Source organism: Phocoena phocoena, chromosome 19 (genome assembly GCF_963924675.1).
Source record: "Phocoena phocoena chromosome 19, mPhoPho1.1, whole genome shotgun sequence".
NCBI lineage: Eukaryota > Metazoa > Chordata > Mammalia > Artiodactyla > Phocoenidae > Phocoena > Phocoena phocoena.
In genome coordinates, this window is record NC_089237.1 from 11,990,310 (window position 1) to 12,014,117 (window position 23,808).

Below are 23,808 nucleotides of genomic sequence, written 5' to 3' on the forward strand. Positions count from 1 at the left end.
GAGATCAAGATCAAGCTGCCGGCAGGGCTGTTTCCTTCCCAGGGAGAATCTGCTCCAGGCCCATCTCCTGGCTTCTGGTGGCAAGTCCTTGACGTTCACTGGCCTGTAGACGTATCACCTATCTCCACCTTCGTGTTCACATGGTGCTGTCCCTGAGTAGGTGTCTGTGTCCAAATTTCCCCTTTTCATAAGGAGATCAGCCATTGGATTAGGGCCCACGCTACTCTAGTATGACCTCATCTTAAGCAATTATATCTGCAACAACTCCACTTCCAAATAAGGTCACACGCTGGGGTATTGGGGGTTAACACTTCAAAACATGAATATTGAGGGGGGTGCGGTTCAGCCCCTAACGTTGGCAAGATCCTCCGGGCAGTCACTGAAGGCCTGGATGCTGACAGAACCACGGATAGTCAGCGCTCTGTATGGGGGGCAGGGACTTGGGCACCGGAAGTCCTTGCATCACCAGGCTGATCTTGATCCAACAAAATCAAATCAACAAATGCATCAGCACCCGAGGTGCAAAGCCTTGGGCCAAATGCTGCTGAGGATAGGCAACTGCCCACGGTGGGCTCCCTGCCCTGACAGGGTTTCTCTGCCTGCCTTGTTGCCACTAATGTTACATGGGAAACTCCACCTGACTCAGGCCCTGCAGGGGCCCGGAGGGAGGGGTGGTTCCCAGTGTTCCTGCATTTCAGGCTCAGAGTATGACGCTGGGTGGCCCTAACTCTTGGTCACTTGGGAGGAACTGGGTACAGTTTCTTCCGGCTTGTTTACACGAAGCCCAGAGACAAAGTCCTATGCTGTACACAGAGACAGAACTTTCCTTTGATGTGAAGATTGTCTTTTCTGATGTTGTGGAAAGTTCTGTCTGCCTGCCCTGCTCAGAGGATCAAATGAAAGAACTCCGATGAAGCTGCCACCAACAGCATGGTTTTTCCCACCAGTGACAGGCCTTAGGCCAGGCAGGGCAAACCATCAGGGTGGGTCTATTGGCGACCCCAAGAGCGACCCTCCCGCTCTCTCCTGCTAGAGGCAAGCTGAGAGAGCTCAGGATCTCGGCTTTGGGGTTTCTGTTTGGATATTTGGATCCAAGAAGGGACAGATGTCTGAAAGTCATTCTGTTCAGGACACGGGCAGCACGTCCTCAAAGCCACGGACATGGCCTACAGCAACTCACTCAGAAGCCTTTCGGCAGAAGCCAGCCATGAGCAGTCTAACCTGCTCTTCACACAACCACACCAGCACCAAACCTGTATTTACACAGCTTTGCCCCTGAGCCTCTGCCCGTGTGAACTTCTCGAGTGACCTGGTTTGCACAACTTTAAGGTTCTGCCTTCTGGAGAACTAAAGCAAGTGAAACATTCAGGGCAAAACTCTTACTTTGAAAAGTCCAAGGAAACTCAACTAGCAAAGCTTTGCGTCTAGCAGAAAACAAGCCAGGGGCCTGGAGGGGAGTCTGTGCAGGGCCCACTCAGCTGCCTCCTGGCAGGTGCAGAAGCCAGACCTCGGGGGTCCAGTACACAGGCCCAGCAGTTGCTTTTTAGTTCCAGGCCAATAGCTTCCTACCAGCTGGACAGAGGAAGAGAGAGATTGGGACACCCCAGGCTGTTAAGCCTTGACTGCCTACCCCATAGCTTGCAAAGTTACTTCGCTAATCCACCAGCGTTGCCGGGTTTGGGACTCCAACCACCACGTCCCAGCAAACCCAGACCCGGGAATGTGCTAATCAGCTGCCTGGGCAAAAGGGGAAAGGTATCGGTGACTCACTCCCCCTCCCAGGAGCACATGACGGCCCTGTTCCGGGCAGCGACACCTGGTCCCAAGCTTTCTATGCGGAGGGCCAGGCTCCACACAGCTGGTCTGCAGGGTCACCCACGCCTGTCACAGGGCATAGCCCACCCCTTGCAGCTGTGACTCCTGACAGCCCTGCTCTCAGCCCACCCTGGGTTCCCTCCTCTGGAAACCACACGCATAACCCTGGGGAACCCGCTCACGTTTAGGAGGGCAGAGCTAACATCTCCCCAGCGATCTCCCACAGAAGCTCCAAGTGCCCGAGCTCACTCTTTCACGGATACACAGCTCACTGTGTCAGCACAGCCGAGGCACAACACACACAGACCCTGGAGCAGCCCTAGCACAGACCACCTGAGAACCAGGGAAGGGAGTCTGGCCATGGGCTGAGCTGGGGAGCGGTACCTGGATGCCAGAGCATGTGGACAAGCCGGGGCTCGGTTGGTGCTGCCAAGGGTGCTAACACCAGGTTCTCCCTGGACACCAGCTGCGTACCACACGCCCAGGTGAGAGGCAGGAGCAGTCCTGGGGTTTGTGAGGGCAAGAGCAGACACCTGGGCCTCTGGCTGGAGCGTAGCTGTGGTCATGGGGGACATGACACACCCACCTCCCCATGGGCCGAGACCACAAAGGGAACCACATTCACAGCAAGTCTCATGGTCACGTCTGCTGGACCTGCCCCTGCCACCTCCAAGGTCCCAGCAGCATCAGAAGTGGGGGCTGGGAATCAGGAAATGCATGCACACTTCCTACTCCAGGCAGCAAGTTGGAGGGACCGCTGGAGCACGCGGAGCGACAGGCCGGGCTCCTCGGAGACCCAGCCACATTTGGTCTGTCCTTGACCTCCCTGAGTGGACTGGATCTCCACCTGTTCCCTCCAATAACGTCATCAACAGCCCTGCTGTCCTACCTGTGGCTACAGATGTGTGCACAGAGCAACAGACGGGAAGCCCTGGGCTGGGCAGGGCTGTTCTGGCGGGGGGACAGACACCCACCTGAGCCCGGCTGGCCCCCTGTGGGTCTCCCACTCAGAGCTCTCCCCAAGGCCCAAGAGGTGTCACCAATCCAGGCTCAGGTGCCATCAGCCCAACACTGCAGCCAGGCTGGCAGCTTTTGAGTTTGTGGGGAAAAAAATCAATCGAGATACTCTTCCCTATGTAAACTATGAGTAAGCAGAGGTTCTAGAAGTCAAATTACATTTGAAAAACTAGAGATTTGCGACCTAAACTCCAGATTCTCTTTTACGTGAAGGTTTGATGATGAACACAGCATTCTTGAAGTCTGAACGCCCCTGATTTCTCATCAGAAGCTGCAGTGGTTCCAGGCAGCAGTGGGGAGGGGCCACTCCCCACCCGAGGTTTAAGGTTAGAGCCACGCGTCCCTGACCATCATGTCCTGACATGGCACATGGGGAGAATCCATGTTGTGACCACTGGATACCCACGGCGGATAAAGCTGCCGAACTGCGTCACAGGTAAGCCAGCCTGACGGCACAGGAACAGGGCCGAGAGGCACCCCTCACCCCGTCATGATGGTGACAGCTCCGCACACTGTGCCCACAGGATTTGTGCACGCTTCTGCGTCTCTGCTGCGTTCCAAGAAAGAGATGTCTCAACAAGAGCGGCCCCCACCAAGCCCACCTCCTCTCCCGAGAAACTTGGAATTCCAGCCCCACTCCCCGTGCCTGGAGGTTGTTAAGGCAGAGGCAACAACAGGCAGAAAATTTCAACTTTATTTGGCCAATGTGTCCAATTCCAATATTGTGGTAGAAATGCCTGAAGAACTGTCAACATGTGATTCGGCTCAAGCAAGCATCCTTGGCCGTCTCCCAGCCTGGAAACAGAGGGTCCTGGTTCTGCCTGGTGCAGGCCTCAGGCCACCCTGGATGTCACAGAGCAACGAGGACCCTGGCTTGGGGAAGGAGGGGGCTGCAGCTGCACCCTCCAGTCATGGGGGGCCCCTGTGACAGAAACCTGAAGTCACCATTTAACCAAACGATGCAGGAGCCACGCTCCACCATGGCAACACCGCATGAGGTGAGGGACCTGTCCAGACCGGCCTGGTCCCGCCCCACACAGGGGACAGGAGTACCAGGGAGGCCTGGCCAAGGTGGAACAGACACCCTGACTTCCAAAAACATCTAAAAATCCCACAGATGGAATTTTTTTAAGTGATAGTATAAACCTAACAGGAATGAGACATTGCCAGCGTGAGATTCCGAAACATTTTAGCGGGCACTCTGGACAGAACCATGTACAAAAAAGTACATCACGATTTAAAAAAAGGCCCGCCGAGATGGGCTGGGCTGGCCTGGAAATAAACCCCTCTCCAAAAGTTGAAAAGCAAAGGAAGACGGGTTTAGATTTACACGTGTGTTAGAGTGAAGTGTGGCTTCAAAAAAGTTCCCTGCATTTCCGATCGACGCTCCCTCTCCGGGAGGGTCTGTGGGCGTCCGGAGGCTGTGCTGCTGGGTGTGCAGCCCGCTGGGAGGTGCCGGGTTTGGGTGCCCAGGCCTGGCTTCTGTGTTACAGTTCATCTTTCACAGCTTTTTGATCATCGTCTTCCTCCAGATCAGGCTCTTCTGCTTCTTCGAGGTCTTCTAGATCCTGGGACGGAGGATGAAAAGGAAGGGAAATGAGAGGTCCAGGCCAAGCTGGCATGCTGAGGCCCCCACACCCATGCCAAGTACGCCAGGGACCAGCTGGCCACTCGGACACAAGCAGCCAACTTTGGTCTCTGTGAGCAGATGTGCGTGTATGTGGGGTGCGCTTCCCGAGGAGAGCGAGGCACGGGGACTTCTGCCCACAAGACAGGGTGGAAGCAGAGCTGGTGCTGTGGCAGCCCAGCCCACGCCATCCAGCAGGTGAGCGCAGGGACTGCCCCAGTGTGAAGACCAAGCAGGGAACTGCTGATGTGTAACATCCACCCCTGTAGCCCTGGAGTCTGAGAGGCCAGTGGCAGCCCATGAACCACAGCGGCACAAACGGCCCTGGCGCTCCTCACCTGCCCCCGCCCCCCAGCAGGTCTGCCCGCTGGTCCCACATCCCCACGCTTCCGCTTCCGGGCGGGCCCTGCGGCCTCAGCTGACCATTCCCTTCACCACGCCCACCCTGCCACACCCTCCTGGCCTGGCACTTCTGACGTCCCCCCCACTACCCCCAGGTGACCCTCGCTGATGTGGACAGGCCTGAGCTCACACCCAGCAGAGCACCTCAGCTCGACAGGGAACGTACCAGACGAGCCTGAGAAGATTCCTGAGCAAACACTGGCACCTAAAAACCCTCGCAACACCCCTGTGTAGTGCTACCCGGCAGCACTGAGAAAGCATGTCCCATGGGCCGCGGGGTCCGGTGACCACCTACATCATCATCCCCGGCTCCGTCCTGGCCGCCGCTCTCCAGGAACTTCTTAAAACCGTCCAGTGTCCGCTCCCCATTGTAGTCGATGACCTGTGCGGAGGGGAATGAGATGCGGGAAGCGGTCCTACCTGACAGCCCCCCACTGCCCCCGCACACCCTTCCCACCCAGCCCTCGATGGCGGGCGCACCATCCTGTCGGCGCTGGCGGGGAAGAACTTGAGCGTGGGGAAGCTGTGCACTTTCACCGCCTCCACCTCATTGGCTGTGGAGTCCATCTTGGCAATGACGACGTTCTCGTGGTCCTTATACGTCTCTCCCAGCTTATCCCAGATGGGGGCCAGCTGCTTGCAGTGACCGCACCACGGGGCGTCTGAAAGAGAGCCGTTCTGAGTCTTGCTCGGCCGGAAAGTACCCTGCCCCACCGAGCCCTGAGGAGCTGGAGGGCCTCACTTACAGAACTCCACAAAGACGTTCTTTTTCTCGTCAAAAGCGACCTCTTCGAAGTTCTTCCCGACGAGCACTTTGACAGGCTGCTTGTCCCAGTCATCAGGCAGCTCCTGGCTCATCAGGTGGGGCTAGAGGGCAGGTAGAGCAGGGTCAGGCATGCGCAGTCACCCAGGGACCCCTCCGCTGCCTAGCTGCTTCCAGAGCCTCCGGAGGAGGTGCGCCACCAGGATCCTCAGCAGTACCCCCAACCCACCCCCAGACATGGCCTGTACCTTGATCTTGCCCTCCAAGAAGCGGTGGCAGAACTCGGTGATCTTCTCTGCCGTCAGCTCGTCCGACTCTGGCTTATACTTGGTCATCTCCTCCTCCAGCGTGATGAGGCGCACGGCCGGGCACTCCTCCTTCTTCAGGCCGAAGAACTCCAGGATGCGCTGGTTGTCGGCATGGTCGCTGTCGATGAAGATAAACAGGATCTTGGGGGAGAAAAGGCACGTTGACGGCACTGTAGGACAAGGGCTCCCTCTGCCTCCCTGCTGCCCACTCCCAACAGCTGGGACCCCGAGACTAAACAGGCTGTCCTGAGGCAGGAAGAACACTCTGGACCAGCCTTCAACCTGGGGCCGAGCCGCCCGCAGGCCACCGGGAGTGCTCACCTTGCCCTTGAAGCTCTCGGCAGCTTTTTTGAAGTTGCTCAGCTTTCCCTCGTAGTCAGACACGCTCTTCGGCAGGAACAGCAGGATGTGTGTCTTGATTTCCCCTCCAAAGATCTTCGGGGCTGTCTGTGTTAGAAACGCAAGTTACTTGGTCTGAGTCACAAACCAAACTGTTGACACAGGCTATTCTCTCAATGGCCCCAATGCCACCACAAGCCTGGACAACAGCAGGGGCTCTGCAAGTGGGGGTCCCCACGACCGAACATCATGACCCCCCGAAACCTCCCCCCACCAGGGGCAGGACCAGCAGCACAGAGCCACACCTGCTCAGTGAACTCGATGACCAGGGGTAACTGGTTGTGCTTGATGAAGTCCAGAAGTTTCTCCTTGGTGACCTCCCCCTCAAAGTTGTTCCGGCCTTCATCAAACTGTGGAGAGAGAAAGGTGTGGATGCCGAGGCTCTCCACAAAGCCCCCTATTGCCCCGGCTGGCCCGACTTGGCCAGGAACGCAGTCTGCAGCATTTTCCTGTCTGGGTTTTGAGCACAGTTGGGGGCAGGACCCACGTGCCTCCGTCCAAAGCAAAACCAGGTGACGGCTGCAGGGACATATCCTCTGGGCAACCAGGCAACAGTGAGGTCACTAGGAGCGCACGCAGGCTCCCCACGAACACTGGCAGGCAGCATCCCACGTGCCAGGATGGCAGCAGCTGACCCAGACCCTGCCCCGACATGTTCCTGACAAGCCACGAGAACCCCACGTCCTGGGTGCCAGAGGACTTCCTCATTGCCAAGTCCCTAAAACTGCAGCTCTCCAAGTGCGGGCCTCACCCCTGTGGGTCCAAGGCCCTCCCAGGGTGTATGCAAGGTCAGAGTGATTTTCACAATCATGCTCAGACGGCAGGTGCCTTGTCACCCTTTCCCCCCGGAGTGTGCAGTACGGTGTGACATTACGTCAGACTAAAGGCAAACAGGAGAACCCAGCTGTCTTCTGTTTGGGCAGACATTAGAGACCAGCAGAAATCTAAAATACCACTCTTACCCCTAAGATGTTGTTGTTTGGGAAAAATTAATTTTCACAAAAATATCTTTTTTCTGGCTGCACCATCTAGCTTGTGGGATCTTAGTTCCCCAACCAGAGATTGAACTCAGGCCCTCTGCAGTGAAAGCGCGGATTCCTAACCACTAGACCGCCAGAGAATTCCACCAAAATGTCATTTTTTTTTTTTTTTCCAAAATGTCATTTTTGATAACATGTTAACATTTATTACTGTTACTTCAAAATGAACAAGTTATTTGTTTTTTTTTTTAATTTCTCAGTTCTAACTTCTAACACTTCTAACACAATAAAAATGGATAGGTGTAATCCACACACACAGAAGCTCTGGGAACTCCAGTAACCTGTCAAGGGTTTCAAAGTCCTGAGGGCACGAAGGGCGAGGGCTGCCGCCACAGAGCCGCGAGATGCGGCCCTGCTCTGGATGGGGATGGCAGACACAGCTCCTTGTGAGGAAGGCTGAGCTGTGCCTTGGCCTGTCCAGCAGGTCAGTGAGCCTCCCATCACCCCTGTGAACTCAAATGGGACTTGGAGAGAAAAACCACTCACCTTCCTTTCCGGGTCATTTCCCTCTGTGTTTTCCTAAAATAACTTCCAGAAAAGCAGGTGGCCACTTCCCACTCCCACTGCACTTATGTGGGGCCTGACACATGGCTTGATCACAACACGTGCTGCTAAGTAGGACCACACGGAGGGCCAGGAGCAGGGAGCTGAAGCCTGCTCTGCCTTCCCCACAGCCACAAAGGGAAGGTGCAGAGAAATAGGAAGGAGACGGAGGCGAGAGGCTGGCCTGGCCACGGCTGGGCACCATCAGGCGTAAAATGGAGCCCCCATTAGAGGCAAATAGGCCGCCATCTCCACTCCTCCAAAACTGCCGTGCCTCTGTTGGGACGCAGTCTTCGAGGTAATATTGCCATGTTACACTATGTTCGGTGTCTGCTTTGGTAAAAACCAAACAGCCAGCTGCAGGAGGCCTGGGGTCCTGGGCAAAGGCCACCCCTCCAGACCACAATGAGAATGTCACAAAAAGGCCCCACAGCCACTCTTAAGCCCCCAGCTTCAAAGATGAAAAAGAAAAACAAAGTAAACACCAAACAGACACAGGGTGATCAGCTCTCAAACCAGTGGTCCAAGTTCCAACGACCTGGAACCCAGCTGACCTGGGACCCAAGCTGGGAATCTCGGGCTCAAGTTCTGCTGGAGCCCCACCCTCACCATCCTCTCTCTCAAGTGGCAGCTGGCCATTCCTGGGAGCCCCATCCCACTCTCGAGGCTGCCCACTGGAAGACCCAGCTAACTCTGAGGAACTAGGCGAACAGCCTGAAAGAAGGGGAACAAGTAACGGCAGAGGATGGGGACCACAGGCCGGGCAGGAGTCTGCATCTTCTTCCTCTCATCTGAGGAGCTGTCTGACCCCTGGTACAAAGCCTGTGGGCTCTGCCAGGCTCTTCCTCACAGCTGCCCAAGGAAGCCATGCCGTTCCAGCACAGTCACTGTGTGGACTTGCAAACGAGTGCAAGAGGGGATGCCCGCCCACTGGCACCAGACCGGAGGGGGTCGGCTGTGCCCAGCCTGCGTGAACACCAAAGACTTGAGGCCAAGAACAGATGAGCTACCGTGACTACAGTCTTTGCCTAACAAGGAACAATCGTGCTAACCTTCAAGGACATATGATCACCAAAACCATCGATCCAGTGTGACAAATGCCACTCCAGATCTCAAGGATAATGGAAAAGAACTGTGTGGACCAAGCTGATGAAAGGGGATTTGCAAGCTCTACAGGCCTGAGTCTCCCAGTCCCTCACCCAGAACTGCAGGGTGAGCCCAGGACCTTTGTTCCACTCAATTCCATCCAACTCGGCAGGGTTTTTTCCTAATCAGCTGTTAATTACAGTTTCCTGGGCACTTTTGGGAAGACAATCGACTAATTTAGCAATTCTCTTCCCTTTAGGGGACATCATGAGGATGTCTACTAAGAAAAGAGCATATATAATGCCTTGAGTTCTTTCGAAAAAGGGGCTTCAGAAAGAGCTGAAAGCAAGCTGCCCCAAAACCCTTTGCAGCTGGGAGGCCTGCCCCCGCCCCATGCTCCCCACCCCCAGATGCTGGAGGCTCAGCAGTGCCCCACTGGGAGTGCACACACAGTGGGGGGATCAGCCCCCCAAACACTGCGTCCTTTCTGACCACTCGATTTACAACTTTGCTGTAACACTACTTCTAACTACCTTCTAACCCTGGGGACAAAACAGGACAGGAGTCAAAGGCCCAGCCCCAGCCCCTGAAGACATGCCTCCAGTCCCAGCCCCTCCCCCCAGCCTTCCCTCCTCCACTCAGCACCCAGTCCAGGGACAGCTGTGTCCCAAGAGCATGGGTGCTCAGCCACTGTCTGCTGGCTAAGATAAAAGAGAGACCCCCATCGCCCACTCGGGTAATGCCATGCACACACCAATCTCAGCTGTGTCCTAGCAAGAGTGCAGAGTGGTTAAAAGACACACGGAAGGAATAACAGACATGGGGCTGGGGGAGCCCGGAGGAGCCCGAGGGAGCCCTGGGGCCAGGCTCTACCAACAGGGTGGGAACACATGCCACTAATACTCCAGAGTGGAAACAAATAGGAGTGACAGCTGCACAACATCGCAAATGTAATTAATGCCGCCGAATCCTATACTTAGAAGTGGTTAAAATGCCAAACTTTGGTACAGGTGTCACCACAGCTTTCCCTTAACAAGCTAACACTCCGAAGCCGCCTGGCTTCCATAGAACACTGCACCGGGGCCACCACAGAAGCTGGAACAAAGGGCCCACAGCTGAAGGGCTGAAGGCCACTGTTTAAGAGGCTCCTACAACCTGACGTTGCAAAATGGGCCCTGATAACAGGTGGACCTCAGTCCAGCAGCCAGCGCCGCCCGGGCAAGGTCCTCGAAGGCAACACCAGCCCTGCAGCACAGCACCGCAGCTACCCACGGCGGGGGGGGGGGGGGACGCTGCCCGAGGGCCACTCACCTTCTTAAAGAGGACAACCCCGTCCTTGTCCAGCTGGTATTTGGAGAACATGTCACTGTTGGATGTGATCCCGAAGGGGATGTCATCAGTGGCCTCTGCTGCCAGTAAGAACTGCTTGGCAGACTCCGACTCCATGTCCTGGAGAGGAGAAACAGAGGTGGCTGCCACCGCAACACTGAGAACCCCTGCCCTGGTCAGCAACAGGGCAGACTGTGGTGCCCAGGCCACAGCAGGAGGAAGGAAGACCCGGGATGAAGTTCCAAAGCCTCTACCTTAAAGAAGCCGATGACTGCCACCTCGCTGGGCTCCACCAAGGCCTCCGCGGCAGCCCCGTCAGACAGCGTGCTGGCAGCAGGACCTGTGCGCTTCTTCAGCCAGTTCACGATATCGTCGGCTTCTCTGCCAGCTGCACCCAAACACATGCAGGGTCCACTTGAAACCAGGGGTGCGCCCACCCTCCCCGCCCATCCTTATCCGACCTCTCTGCCAAAACCAGAGCAAAACATCCTCTTGCCACAGAAAAGGCATCTTGTCTACATACCTGCCCAAATTCCAGGGCTAAAAAGGATTTTCTGAGTATATGGGAGACTGTGGTTGTGTTTAAAGGAGGAAAAGGCAGTGGTTACCTCTGGATAATAGATTACAAGTCATTTTTTTCCACTAATACCTTTGCATCTTGTAAATTTTCCTTGACATTTAAATTCATTAAACACATGTGCACTTTCCCCCAGTGGTCTCACACTAGGCTTCATCTTAATCAGATAGGACTGGAAGAAAGGGCTGGTTAGCAAGTCAGCCTCAAGGCCAGCTTTCCCCTGCGAAAACGGGCTGGGCTCTACCACCTCGTCCGCCAAGGTTGGTCAGGTGTCCTCGCCCCACATGCCTCCTGGACTGACAGGAAGAAGAGATCAGCCCATGCACGCCACCCAAGCAGATAAAACGAAAAGGAAGAAAACTGCTCCTCCTGAGACTGAGACTAGTTACCCTTTTTTCCCTCATAGGGTGCAACTACCTGGTCCAACCTGGAAAGTGTTGCCAATCTCATGTTTAAAAGAACTCTGCCTTAGGGACTTCCCTGGTGGTCCAATGGGTAAGACGCCACGCTCCCAACGCAGGGGGCCCGAGTTCGATCCCAGGTCAGGGAACTGGTTCCCGCATGCCGCAACTAAGACCCGGCACAGCCAAAATAAATAAAATATTTTTTTTTAAATAGCTTTAGGGGGCTTCCCTGGTGCCGCAGTGGTTGAGGGTCCACCTGCCGATGCAGGGGACGCGGGTTCGTGCCCCGATCCGGGAAGATCCCACATGCCGCGGAGCGGCTGGGCCCGTGAGCCATGGCCGCTGAGCCTGCGCGTCCGGAGCCTGTGCTCCGCAACGGGAGAGGCCACAACAGTGAGAGGCCCGCGTACCGCAAAAAAAAAAAAAAAAATAGCTTTAGGACTTCCCTGGTGGCGCAGTAGTTAAGAATCTGCCTGCCGATGCAGGGGACACGGGTTTGATCCCTGGTCTGGGAAGATCCCACATGCCGTGGAGCCACTAAGCCCACAAGCCACAACTACTAAAGCCTGCGTGCCTAGAGCCCGTGCTCCGCAACAAGAGAAGCCATCACAATGAGAAGCCTGTGCACCGCAACGAAGAGTAGCCCCCGCTTGCTGCAACTAGAGAAAGCCCGCGCACAGCAACGAAGAACACAGCTACAAATAGATAAATATTTTTAAAAAACAAAAAAGAAACAAAACACTTAAGATAAATCTTTAAAAAATAGTTTAAAAAAAAGCATTCTGCAGAGAATAAGTGAAAGCTGTGCTATCAGTTACAGGTGGAGTCAGGAAGAGTTGTCTCATCTATAAAGCCTTAGTGTTAGTGACGGGACCATGGTAACTCTGCATAAGGCACTTCCATTCCAAAAGTGAACATAAGTAAAAGTGGGAGCAATGAAACAGCAGCCTACTGAGAAGACCAGAGCTGCTGACATCAGAACTAACAAGATGGGCTGCTCTAAAGGATTCTAGCAGATAAGCCACAGAACCTGTTTTACAGACAAAGATTCTCCGCTGTCACTGGTACCGACCAGGCTACACAGGGGAGGCGGCCGAGCAGCGACTGAGGGCCTGTGCCGCAGACGAAGCCGGGCATGGATTCAAGCTCTGCCACGACCGGCACGAGCCCCAGACCGGTACCCACGGATCTCCGCTTGCCCCTCCTCTGTGAAAGGCCCTTGCTCCCGCCTTGGTGGCAGGCACACCAGAGAGCCAGCAAAGGCTGACGTGTTGCTCCATTTGCTCAGCCTCCCCCCACTTACTGGTCAACCTTAGGACAAGCCTCAGCCTACTAGCCACCCCCCTGGGATGACCCTCTCCACTTGAGAGGTTCAGGAATGAGAGAATGTTCCTCACACGACCCTCAGAGTCTGAACTAGACCTAGAATGGGTTCAAGAATGGGTTCTCCTCCACGCCTCTGTTATCTTCAAGAACTGCAGGCAATGAAAAGACGTGCCGCGGTCACACCTGTGTACTCTTTGGGGGACGCCGTGTCTCCGTTCTTGAAGAACTTGATGGTAGGGTAGCCACGGACGCCATACTGCTGGGCCAAGTCAGACTCTTCAGTAGCATCCACCTTGGCCAGTCTGATCTCAGAACCTTCTGCCTTCAGCTTCCCAGCTGCTTTGGCATACTCTGGGGCCAGAGCCTTGCAGTGGCCACACCATGGGGCATCTGGGAGAGAAAGCAAGACCTAGAAGGCAGCACCGACCCACTCCACTGCCTCCCCTCCCTTCTCCTTTGGTACTTCCCTCCATAAAATCCTTATCTTTGAACCAAGATAACCCCTCTGAACCCACAGGTTGAGCTGATAGCTTGGTTCTCTTGGGCAATATCCGACAGAGGCCATGAATGACAAACCACCAGCCCCACTCTGCTTTGTCTTCAATGATTAGTAACTTCCTACTACCTGCAGGCGATCAGGGCAGTTGAGTCCCTGGAATTTCCCTTTAGGAACCAAAGAAGTTAGGCAGCTAAAGCCATGGCAACCGTATACTCGGTGAGACTAATCAGGAGTACAAGACTCACGTCTAACACGAGTTCTTTAGACTCTCTCTGAACTCAGGTTAGCAGCTGTGTTAGGCCTAAGATTTCCCCCTGAAATAGTCAGGGCTCACTTATGGACACAAAGGTTTTGGATTCTGGTTGGCAACACTGTTAATCAGAAGACAGCTGTTCCTGGTGGAAGGTGGTGTGGGCAGGGGCAGTGTTTTCTGGGAACTGGTCCAGGCGAGCAATTAGGGGACTGGACCCTGCGTGGTCCTTCGTAGTTGTAGCAGCTTACACAGTCGACCCTGTTTTACTTAGGCTATCCAAGACATCCTGCCATGTGGACCTCAGGCATAAAAGCCCTCGGTCACCCTCAGGGTCCAGCTGGGCAGGAGGGATGCCCCCAAGACACGGGCAGCGCACGGACGCTGACAGGTGTGTGAGCTGTTTCCGCTTAAGGATGCGCCTCTCCAGGGGCTAGGAGTCAGCGCATCCATGGGGTGGCCGGAAAGCTGACAGCCCTTTAGACCCCCAACCCACCTCTGGCGGGCCCGGGGGAGGGAGGGTGGGGCGGGGCGCCCAGGATTCCCGCGCCCCCCCACCCTCCAGCCCCCCTCCGTCCCTCTGTCCCCCCGGTGCTCCTGCACCCCTGGCCCCTCCTCTGTCCCCACTCCGTCCCCACGCCGCGGTGATGGCGAGGCCCGGCCCGGACGGACGGACGAGCGGGCGGCACTCACAGAACTCCACCAGCAGGTACTTGTGGGCCGCCAGCGCCTCGTCGAAGTTGCCCTTATGGAGCACCAGGACGTGGTCCTCCTCGTCGGGGGCGCCGGCGCCCGCGCGGACTAGCGCGGCCAGGGCCAGGCAGAGCAGAGCACGGCGTAGCATGTCGAAACGATCCGAGGGCTCCTGTTGGCGCCGCCAGGACAGCAGGCCACAAGAGCGCGCACTGCCCGCCCCGCCCTTATAACTCAGGCCGCAGCGCGCGCGCCCGCCCGCGCCCACCTCCGATTGGCCGGTGGGTTGCGGGGTCCGCCTCCGCCGCTCTCGCATTGGGCGTCCACACTGGCCACGGCCCCGGATTCGGAATCACTACGGGCACCTCCCTCGCCCTCGCCCAGGATTGGCCAAGGAGCTCGCGCTCGCACTCTTTCCCGGCCTCTCATTGGCTCCTGGCGGAGAACCTTCTCTCCCTGGCCTTGTGACTGGTGGCTTTCTCCTACACCTTCAGCGGGTCTGGAATGGCTGCTACCTTCGGGGGGCCTGGGCTCTGCGACTCCTGATTGGCCGAGACATGCGCGCACCCCGCGCGATCCTTCGTCGAACGTGGCAATGGGGCGGAGTCCCCAGCTGAGGGGCGGAGCCGCGCTTGCGCCTCCGAAACCCCTCGTGTTGCTTTCTGACTGGGCCGCGTATCCCCAATTGACACCGCCCCCCAGCTCTGCAGACTGGAAACTGAGCTGACGCGCTTCCGGCGCGCGTGAGGCCCGTGCGGCTCCTGCGGTGGCGGGGCTCGGGTTCGGGCGTCGCCCCGGGGGCCTCAGCGGGCGGCTCGGGCGCTCCAGGTGGCGGCGTAGCGAGGCGCAGGGGCGGCGCGCGGGGGGCGCGGGGAGGACCGAGGCAGGACGCGATGGGGCCGGCAAGACTCAGCTGGGCCCAGAATGGGGCCGCCTGCCTTGGTGAGAGGGTCAGGGCCGGCACCGTCTCCTGCGGCACCTTCCCTCCCTCCCACCGGCTGCCAGTCCCACGAAGCAGCCTCTGGGTCGCTTTCAGGCGCCCGGGTAGACCCGCGCCGTCCACTAGGGGAGTCGCTAGCGGCCACCGAGCTCTAAAATGCGGCTGAGCAGCGTGACTGGGAGTGAGCGTAACACGCACCGGACGTCAAGACTGAGGACAGGAGGGGAGTGTACGATATTCCCTTGATGCCTTTTTATATTGACATGTTGAGATATTTTGTATACGACGACTTAAGTAAAAGTATTAAAGCTTTTTGTTTTTCTCCAGTTTTTTTCTTTAACGTGGCTTTAGAACATTTAAAATAACATACGTCGCCCAAATGTTGCTTCTGTCGGGCGGCGCGGCTCTGGACGGAGCAGCTCCTTTTCCTTCACAGCTCAAAGCCTGACTCTAACCCCACCCCACCCCCGTCTACACTCTCTTCTTCATTTGTGTTCACTTCCTCGGTTGTGAAATGCCAACCCCACTGATTTTCATTCATCGATTTAATAACTTGACAGGAAAAAGGAGGACACTCCCACATTAAATGTACACGTTGGCTATATAATAACATCCTGATTTTAGAAATGGTAAAACAGAAAGATGTTTTTGTACTTCTGAGAGTTTGCATTTATTGACACGTAGCTCCTGAGGGCCTGTCTTCTCATCTCTTGTGGTACTTCCTCACCTAGAATATGAATTCCTGAAGGTCAAGGCCAGGTTCTCTGTGCCCCTCCCCCAGGGCCAGTAGAACAAGAGTCAGTCAGAGGTGGTTGTAGCTCCTGGGATGCCTGTCTACCTCACAGAAGGCACTGTACAGGAGCTGGGCCTCAGGCAACGAAAGGCTATGAACATGTGTCTCTGCAGCTGCAGCCTCCACCCCAGCTCAGTGGGGTCCTGGCCCGGGTGCTGGCCTGCTGAGTGGCAGTGCTTCAAAATAAGCCATCACAGACACCCTCTGCTCTCTGGGAAAAGGTGGGAATTGCCTCATATCTCCTGCCCTATCTCCCAACATTTTTGTGATTGCCATGACCCCGATTTACAGACCACAATTTGGGTCTGAGACAAGGGACATTTGTACCACGTCTGGATTTCAGAGGCACTCATGAAATCAGAGTTTAGATGCCTAAATTTTTGGACTTTAGTTTTTTCATCTGATACGGACAGAGTGAAGAGATACCAAGATGTTTATTAGTTTGTGATGGTTTGGAGGCAGATTAGCCTCACAGCATACGGTAAAGTAGTTACAAAAGATGAGAATACTGGGACCAAGGGGAGAACAGACCAGACGCAGAACAGCAAGGATCTGGGTTGCTGGCTGTGGTTGACTCTCACTCTGGTTCAGTCTGGGCCTCCATGACCAAAGCCAAGGGTAATTGGGACACACCTTGATGCAGGTGATGACAGGCCACTGTTCTGCAGCCCAAGCCCTGGTGAACCCAGCCAAGTCATCGTTCTGTGAAAACCAGGGCTCTGGCCTGGGCAGGGCACGGTATTTTCATGCCTTGCCTTCATTGGTGCACCTTCTCAAAGCACGTCCGCAGGGAAGTGGGGTTCCCAGAAAGCTGGAGGGAGGCCAGGTTTGGGGATGCCCCAGGTCTCCAGTCTCTGGGGTTGGTCAGTAGTTGGGTGAGGTGCAGGGGTGCATCCTTCCCCCCAGGACACAGGCCAGGTTCACTGTACACCTCTGCAAGCCTTGGTCCTGAGGGGAGGGTCAGCATCTGTCTTTTTCCTAAGGCCACTCACATGCCTTTCATGGGCAACTCTAGGAAGAGGCGACGGAGCCGTGTTCACTCTCATACCAGTGCCCTGAGCTGGAGTGCACCTTTGGAGAGCAGAGCCCCAGTGGCTGTGGCTCTGGCATCTCTCTGAACCCAGCACAGCTGCTTCAGGATGTCCTCCAGGGGTCTCTCACGCCCAGAGGAAGTGCTCATTAAACACTGGGTGAACAACTGAGTGATAAAACATATTGATAAAGACTACTCTCAAAAATAGAGTTCTTGGGGACTTCCCTGGTGGCGCAGTGGTTAAGAATCCGCCTGCCAATGCAGGGGACATGGGTTCGAGCCTGGTCTAGGAAGATCCCACATGCCACGGAGCAACTAAGCCCATGCGCCACAGCTACTGAGCCTGCACTCTACAGCCCGTGAGCCAGAACTACTGAAGCCGGTGCGCCTAGAGCCCGTGCTCTGCAACAAGAGGAGCCACCCAATGAGATGCCTGCGCACTGCAACGAAGGGTAGCTGCCGCTCGCCACAACTCAAGAAAGCCTGCGCCGCAGCAACGAAGACCCAATGCAGCCAGAAAAATAAAAAAAAATAAAAGATTCCACGCTTCCACAGCAGGGGGCGCGGGTTTGATCCCTGGTCAGGGATCTAAGGTCCTGCGTCCCGCCTGGTGTGGCCAAAAATTAAAAAAACAAAAAAAGTTCTCAGAATAAAACAACTCCCTTTCAACCCAAATGGAGGCATTGAGGGAGTTAACAGCTGGCTCGTGGACACCCAGGAAGTCCTCCTGACTGCAGGTTTCCACCGTGGAGCAGCAGCAGGGGAGCGAGGGCTGTGCCATGGGCCACACAGCCCTGCACATGGGTGAGCTGGGACATAGGAAGAAGGTGCAGTGGTGAGCGTGGCCCTGGTGGACTGAAGTGGACCCTGATTGTAAAGTATGACAGTGCTGGGCATGGAGAAGATTCTAGCAAGCTACAATAACTGGTGAGTAGTCACAATAAAGGCACTGACCTGGTATCCACTGCCACTCTCCTCAGTGGAAGAAGGGTCCATCTAGGGGATGGCTGAGGAGGCAGAAGCTTGGGTATGACTAGGGCTATGGACAGAGGGAGGGAGTGGAGAGGAAGGGTCACAGGCACTGGCTCACTAGGGCAGGGAGCCCAGGCCCAGCGGCACTGAGCTGTACAGACAGGTTTGGGTTTGGGGTGGAACCAGAAGGATCAGGTTAGACTTGGGACCTGAGAGACACGTCATGCAGGTCCTGCAGGTGCCACCTCATGTAATCCTTCACCAGAGGAGGAACGAGAACAAAGTCCTGGCTGTTGGCAGCGTGTCTGTACTACTTGGCAGTTGGGGTCTGAGTTCACATATCAAACCAAAGCTTGGAAAATCCAAGAGCTAGTAGGCCTTCTGCTTGCCGGAGCCTTGGAAGGCCCTCGCCCAATAAACCACACTGCTGCCAGCACAGGCTGACCCTAGGTCTGAAGATTTTCACTGGACCTCTTAAGAGGTGGACAGGGAGAGAGAGAGCGTCTGTGGCTGGCCCTGGGGCTCCTGCAGACTGGAACTTGTAGCCACCGCCTGGGAGCCTTTCCCCTCCAAAGGTAGAGCTGTTTCAGAGGTAGCTGTGTCTGAGTTTAGTGGGAAAGGCCTTGGGCCTCGGAACCCAGAGCTGTGCAGTCTCACTACCTACCCCTGCCTCCGGCAGACAGTCCTGGGAGAGGCTGGTTAGGGTCCTTGACCCCTGTGGATTCCAGAGCTGGGGGGTACGGCTCTTGGATTTACGTCTGGGCCAGCTGCTGCACCAAGTGGCATTTTATCCCATTACCCCGCCCAGCGCCCAGACTCCAAAATCCCACCAGGGCCCTGGTAAGGAAGGCCAGGAGATAACCAGCCCTGTGGGTGCCATCCTGGCGTGACATGTGGTCACTGAACTGCGGGTGGAGGTGAAAGGGTACCTCCGAGTCCATCCCAGCTGGTGATAAGGTCCTGGGAGGGCTCACCCTACGGATAAGCACTGGGCGGAGTGACGAGCTCTGGGAGGTGCAGCCAAGGCGGGCTCAGGGAAGCGGCTGCCTAGGTGTGACACATACCACTCTTCTCTCCAGCTCAGAGCACAAAGGGAGATTTTGCAACCAACATTGAGCCATAAAAGGGAGTTTCTGGAACCGACACTCCGGAGCTGGGGATTCCTAACTGCCCTTTCCTGCCTCAGGGCTGGGAAAGGGTGTTCTAGGTACTAGGTGCCCTTGAGGGTGATGCTCTGAGGCAGCACAGTCCCTGCTACCTACCCCAAGGTCCTGAAGAGACCCTGATGGTCAGCGGGACTGGCTGTGGAACATGCATGGCCCTTGGCAGTCCTTCAGGGCTCACCAGGTGCTCTTTTGTACCTCCATGCAGCGAGGGTCCCCATCTCCTCCCGTTCATCTCACCTCACCAATCCCACCTTTAGACCTCTGGCCCTGCCTGGCCCTACAGGGCACAGGGGCTTGGCCGGCCTTCCATGTCACCCTCCATTGGCCCTGCTGCCCATGGTGCCAACTTCTCCACCCTCCTACCTAGCTTGGAGTCCTTATCCCAGGTCCCTTGTGACCCAGTCATCTCATTTGTTCCCAAGTCTTCAGCACGATTCCTCTTCTCTGAGGCTGAAAGCGTTCCCTCCCAGAGGCTCGGACAGGGCCCATGAGTCGGGTGCCGGAGTCACTCTGGACACCCCACCGGGCCCAAGGCCTGACTGTGCCCCGCCCTTTCCCCACAAGAGCTGAAAGGGTAGCACTGGCCACGCGGGCTGACGTGACTAAGAAAGGGCTTAAAACCCATTCTCCTTCAACAGCCACAGGAGCAGTGGCGACTGCACCTGGCCCCTGGCCGGCCTCTGGGTGCCCTGGGGTAGCAGAGGAATGGGGCCCCACTTCCCCTTTCCCACCAGGAGACGACCAGCAGACACCCTGGCTCCTTAGGGGGAGTTTATTTCCCGGTCAGAAAAGGAGAAGCAGGACAGGCTCTTGTGCGTTCTAGGCCCGGACCTGACCGGGGAGGGGCAGGGTTGGGTGGGGGGCACAGGGGACGGCTCCAGCTGTGCAAGCTTGGTCCCACAGTTGTCCTGGCTGGGTCCCGGTTGGCCTGCTGGGGATGGTGGCACCGAGCCTGGGGGCAGAGGCAGCAGGCCAGTGGGCCCAGAGGACGGCACATATGGAGGCAATAAATACCGACAGGCCAGGCACATGACTCCAGGCCGGCAGGCCCAGGCGGGACAGGTAAGGCTTGGCCACTGGTTTTGTCTGCTGAGGGCTCTCTCTTGGGGCCGTGGGCTCTAGGCACTGCCCACCGGGACAGAGAAGGCATAGGTGTGAGGACACCCAGCCTCCCAGATGGGACTGGAGGCCGCTCAAGGTTTGGCATTTGGCTTTCCCAAGCCCCGGGGGCCGTCCCCGCAGCCCTGGCCAGGGGGAGGGGGACTGGCCAGGCCCAGGCAGACCGGGGAGCAGCAGCAGCACATCCCACACACCTTCTCGGGCCACGGGGATCAGACGGGGCAGGGACTGGGGGAGACCACATGCTCATGCAGACACGGGGTTAGGAGATTAGTGACGCCCCCTCAGCACACGTTCCACATGTTAAGGCATCATGGTTAGACGGTTACTGACAGCGATGGATGGACTGACCGGGGAGAAGTGAAGCTGGAGGACGACCGGCCCAACGAGGCCCCACGTGGTACACCCCACCCCCACCAGGAGGGCGTGCCAGAACACGAGGTGGGGCAACAGAGAAGGCCCAGGGGACCTAAGCCCCTCTGCAATGCCTGGCTCCCTTGCCAGGACCTCAGGTCGGGTTAGGACGGTGGGGAAACCTCAAGGGATACAGAAGGGGAGGTGTAGACCTCCCTCCCCACAGCACAGGCGGAAGCAGCAACAACACTAGACCACCGAGGAGGCTGGGGCCAGCAGGCTGGAAGGGTGGAGGAGGAACAGACAGGCCGGCCAGGAGGCAGACCAGGGGGAGTGGCGGCAGCGTGGGCGGGCCCTGTCAGCACTTTGGTCTGGGGTCGGGAGGGGTGGGGAGGGGCATGTCCGTCCTTCTGTCCGCCCGCCCTGCCCACCTCCCAGCCACGGCTCAGTCCTTCCACTCCTTCTTGATGGTGAGGTTCCACTCCCAGGACAGGTGGTCAGTCCTGTCGTCATCTGTGAAGCGGGACTTGATGTTGTAGCTGCCTCGAGCCAGCATGCCCTTGGGGGCCTCCTCCATCGGGGTCAGGAACTCGTATTCCTCCGCCCGAGGCCCATAGCTCCCCACCATGTAGTCGGTCTTGTCAACTGCGATGCAGAAAAGGCGTCAGTCAGGGAGCAGAGCTGGGTGTTTCCTCTCTTCCTCCCGATCCCTGAGCCCCTGGGTGGCCACCTCCCTCCTGGGGGCTCGGGCCTGGCGCCCACCCTCACTCACTCTTAACGCCTTTCCTGTACGTGTGCTGGATGTACTTCATGCCGGACACGATCTCTCGGTTCACCTGCAAGGAGGCACCCCAAGCAGGGCTCAGCCAGGATCCCCAGCCCCAGACCCTGGCACCTCCCTGAGCCTCCTCCTTACCCGGAAGGAGATTTTTATCCTGTATTCCACACCTTCCTTCAGCACAAAGGACTGCTTCTTAAAGCTCTCCAGATCACCTGCATTTAGAGGAACGCCACACTAGGAGGTTCAGCCAGGGGAAGCCTCTGGCCCTGGTGGGGTGCCCCTTCCACCTGGCCCCCCAACATAAGCCTTGGCAACCCAGACCTAGACCACACCAAAGCCAGAGCCTTTTAAGACCACTTGGCTACACTTCTTGTGCTTCCCACAAGAGGGCGCCAGCACCCCAACAAACTATTTTTAGGGGAAGCAACAGGGTGCCAGGCAGCCCCAGCCAGGAACCTCAGAGATGCCACTCACCTGTCAGGTCCAGCTCCAAGGGACCCGGGGCGGTGCTACAAACCAGGATCAGTCGGGTCACCACAACATTGGGGACGTTGGGGTCTGCAAAGTGACAGCAAGTTAGAGTTTCACCAGTGGGGAAAATAGTAGCAAACATCCAGAAAAGCGACAGGTGTCCACACACACCCACCGGGGCCCACTCACCAGCGGACACGGCCACACGGCCCAGCAGGGCCTCCTTGTACTTGCGCAGACTCTCGTCGTCCTTGTCCAGCTCCTGGATCTCCTGGATGCTCTTCTGGGCCGGGGGCTTGTAGTTGACCGAGTGCTCATCCTCCTCGTTCTCAGCCGCAATCTGCGCCAGCTGCTCGGCTGTGGGCTCCTGCTCAGCCATACTCACCTCTAGCTAGGTCTGGGACACCTGTGGGCAGGGTAGCATGGGCTGTGGCATCTCGGAGGGACCCACAGTGTTCCCCCTCCTGCCCCCTCTGCAGGTCCCCCAGGTGATCTGCGTCAGATCTCTGCAGGTGGCCAAGCCCCACCTGGGTCCAAGGAGAGGTGCACCTTCTGTAACAGGAAAGCAACGACAGCCAGAACTTTGAAAAGGCCCCAGACACTGGCTCCTGAGGCCCAGAGGGGCCACACTTACCTCCTTGCCCTGCCTACCTCAGGGGACCCCACCCCAGGTCCAGCACCCAGAGCTAAATGGAACCTGCAGCCTGCTCCTAGGGGAGACCAGGCACAGCTCCCCTGCTGCCCAGGAAACAGCAGCACCCTGGTCCCACCAGGCAACATCAGTACCAAGTCCTGCTGCTTATCCTGAACTGCCCAGGCCCTTGCCTCAAGGGACCCCTCCTGCTGGGTCCTCTCTAACCAGAGGGTTCCTTCGGACACGTCCTAGCTGCAAACCAAAGCCTTTGTGCAAGACACGGGTCAGTTCTGTCTCACCCTTCAAACACAGGACTCTCCTAAAGCTCAGATGACAAGGCCAACCTCAGTCTCACAGGTAAGTCCTAAAATGGCATGAGAGATCCTAAGTGTCTGCCAACCATATCTCCAATTGTGAGGGTCTGCGACCTAGAATTTGCGAACCGCTGCAAATATGTGGTAGTCTCAGGACCCTCCTTCCGGACCCTGCCCCAGAAGAGCCCGCAGCAGTGCTGACAAAGCGAGGAGCAGCGATGGGGCAGCCACTGGGCTTCCTTCGGTAAGGATGACCGTCGCATCCCCTAGAATCCCTGAGGAGTATCTGAAACCCGCTCAGATCTAACCTGGAGGTGCAGGAGGTGGGTCAGGGCCACCAGTTGCCAGTAAAGATAGCCAAGGCTGGGACCCGCGCAAGGATCAGATCTTACAAAGGGTCGCTAGGGACCCGGAACCGCCCGGCCGCCGCAGGCGGGGTGGGGCCAGCCCGCTTTTCCAGACCTCCCTGCTGCTTCCTCTGGAATTCCTCTAGAAGACTCACGCCCTAACGCCACTCAATCGCGGCCGCAGGCGACAGGATCCTTTAAGAGCGATGGCGCGGCCCGCACTTCCGCAGGGCCTGCAATCTGGGCCGGGCGCGGCCCGGCGCGTGGGGTGGGGCGCGGGGACCTCACCGCCCACGGGAAGGGGCGTCCGGCCTGGCCCGGGCCCGCGCGCACCAGCGGGGAGGGGGTCCTGGGCACGAGCGGCGACCACAAAAGAAGCCTGCACGGCCCCCGGATCCCGCCCCCAGCACCCTAGCCCCCGCCTCCGGATCCCAGCGCCCCCGACCCGCACGTGGGCCCGCCCTACGCCCGGGCCACCGCCCGCTGTCAATGCCGCCCCCGCCCGGCGCAGACCCCTCGGCGGGGCTGGCGGGCGGGGCGGGCGGCGAGAACAAAGGCGCGGCCCCGGCCTCCTCCCCCGCGGCCGCCCCGCCTGCCGCGCCCACCGCGCTCGCCAGCCCCGCCGCCCGCGCTCACCGGAGGATCGTCCTCGCCGCTCTAGCGCTCCCTCCCGCACAGAATGACGAACCTTGCCGCCCCGCCCGCGCGCGCCCGGCCGGCCACTTCCGGGGTCACGCGACTTCCGCTCGCGACGGGCGGGCTGCGGTGAGCGCATGCGCGCGGGGCCTGGCGTCTGCGCGCGCCGC

At 57.6% G+C, this 23,808-nt stretch overlaps 2 protein-coding genes across 3 annotated transcripts; both read right to left on the reverse strand.

Moving 5' to 3' along the window:
• Positions 1–3,508: 3,508 nt before the first annotated feature.
• Positions 3,509–14,273, reverse strand: P4HB (prolyl 4-hydroxylase subunit beta). Its single transcript, XM_065896724.1, has 11 exons — positions 14,079–14,273; positions 12,820–13,026; positions 10,584–10,717; positions 10,312–10,449; positions 6,577–6,681; positions 6,254–6,379; positions 5,873–6,073; positions 5,608–5,728; positions 5,342–5,523; positions 5,157–5,243; positions 3,509–4,400 (listed from the first exon to the last, which is right to left on the reverse strand). Exons 1-11 carry the CDS (start codon positions 14,227–14,229, stop codon positions 4,320–4,322), a joined length of 1,533 nt encoding a protein of 510 aa, XP_065752796.1. The 5' UTR covers positions 14,230–14,273; the 3' UTR covers positions 3,509–4,319.
• Positions 14,274–20,787: 6,514 nt separating this feature from the next.
• On the reverse strand, positions 20,788–22,113 carry ARHGDIA (Rho GDP dissociation inhibitor alpha). Of its 2 annotated transcripts, none has more exons than XM_065896727.1 (5): positions 21,897–22,113; positions 21,711–21,794; positions 21,372–21,448; positions 21,228–21,291; positions 20,788–21,100 (listed from the first exon to the last, which is right to left on the reverse strand). In XM_065896727.1, exons 1-5 carry the CDS (start codon positions 22,084–22,086, stop codon positions 20,901–20,903), a joined length of 615 nt encoding a protein of 204 aa, XP_065752799.1. In that variant the 5' UTR covers positions 22,087–22,113; the 3' UTR covers positions 20,788–20,900. The 2 variants fall into 2 exon arrangements, with proteins under 2 accessions (XP_065752799.1, XP_065752800.1); XM_065896728.1 differs by having other exon boundaries at positions 20,901–20,968; positions 21,897–22,086.
• Positions 22,114–23,808: the final 1,695 nt, after the last annotated feature.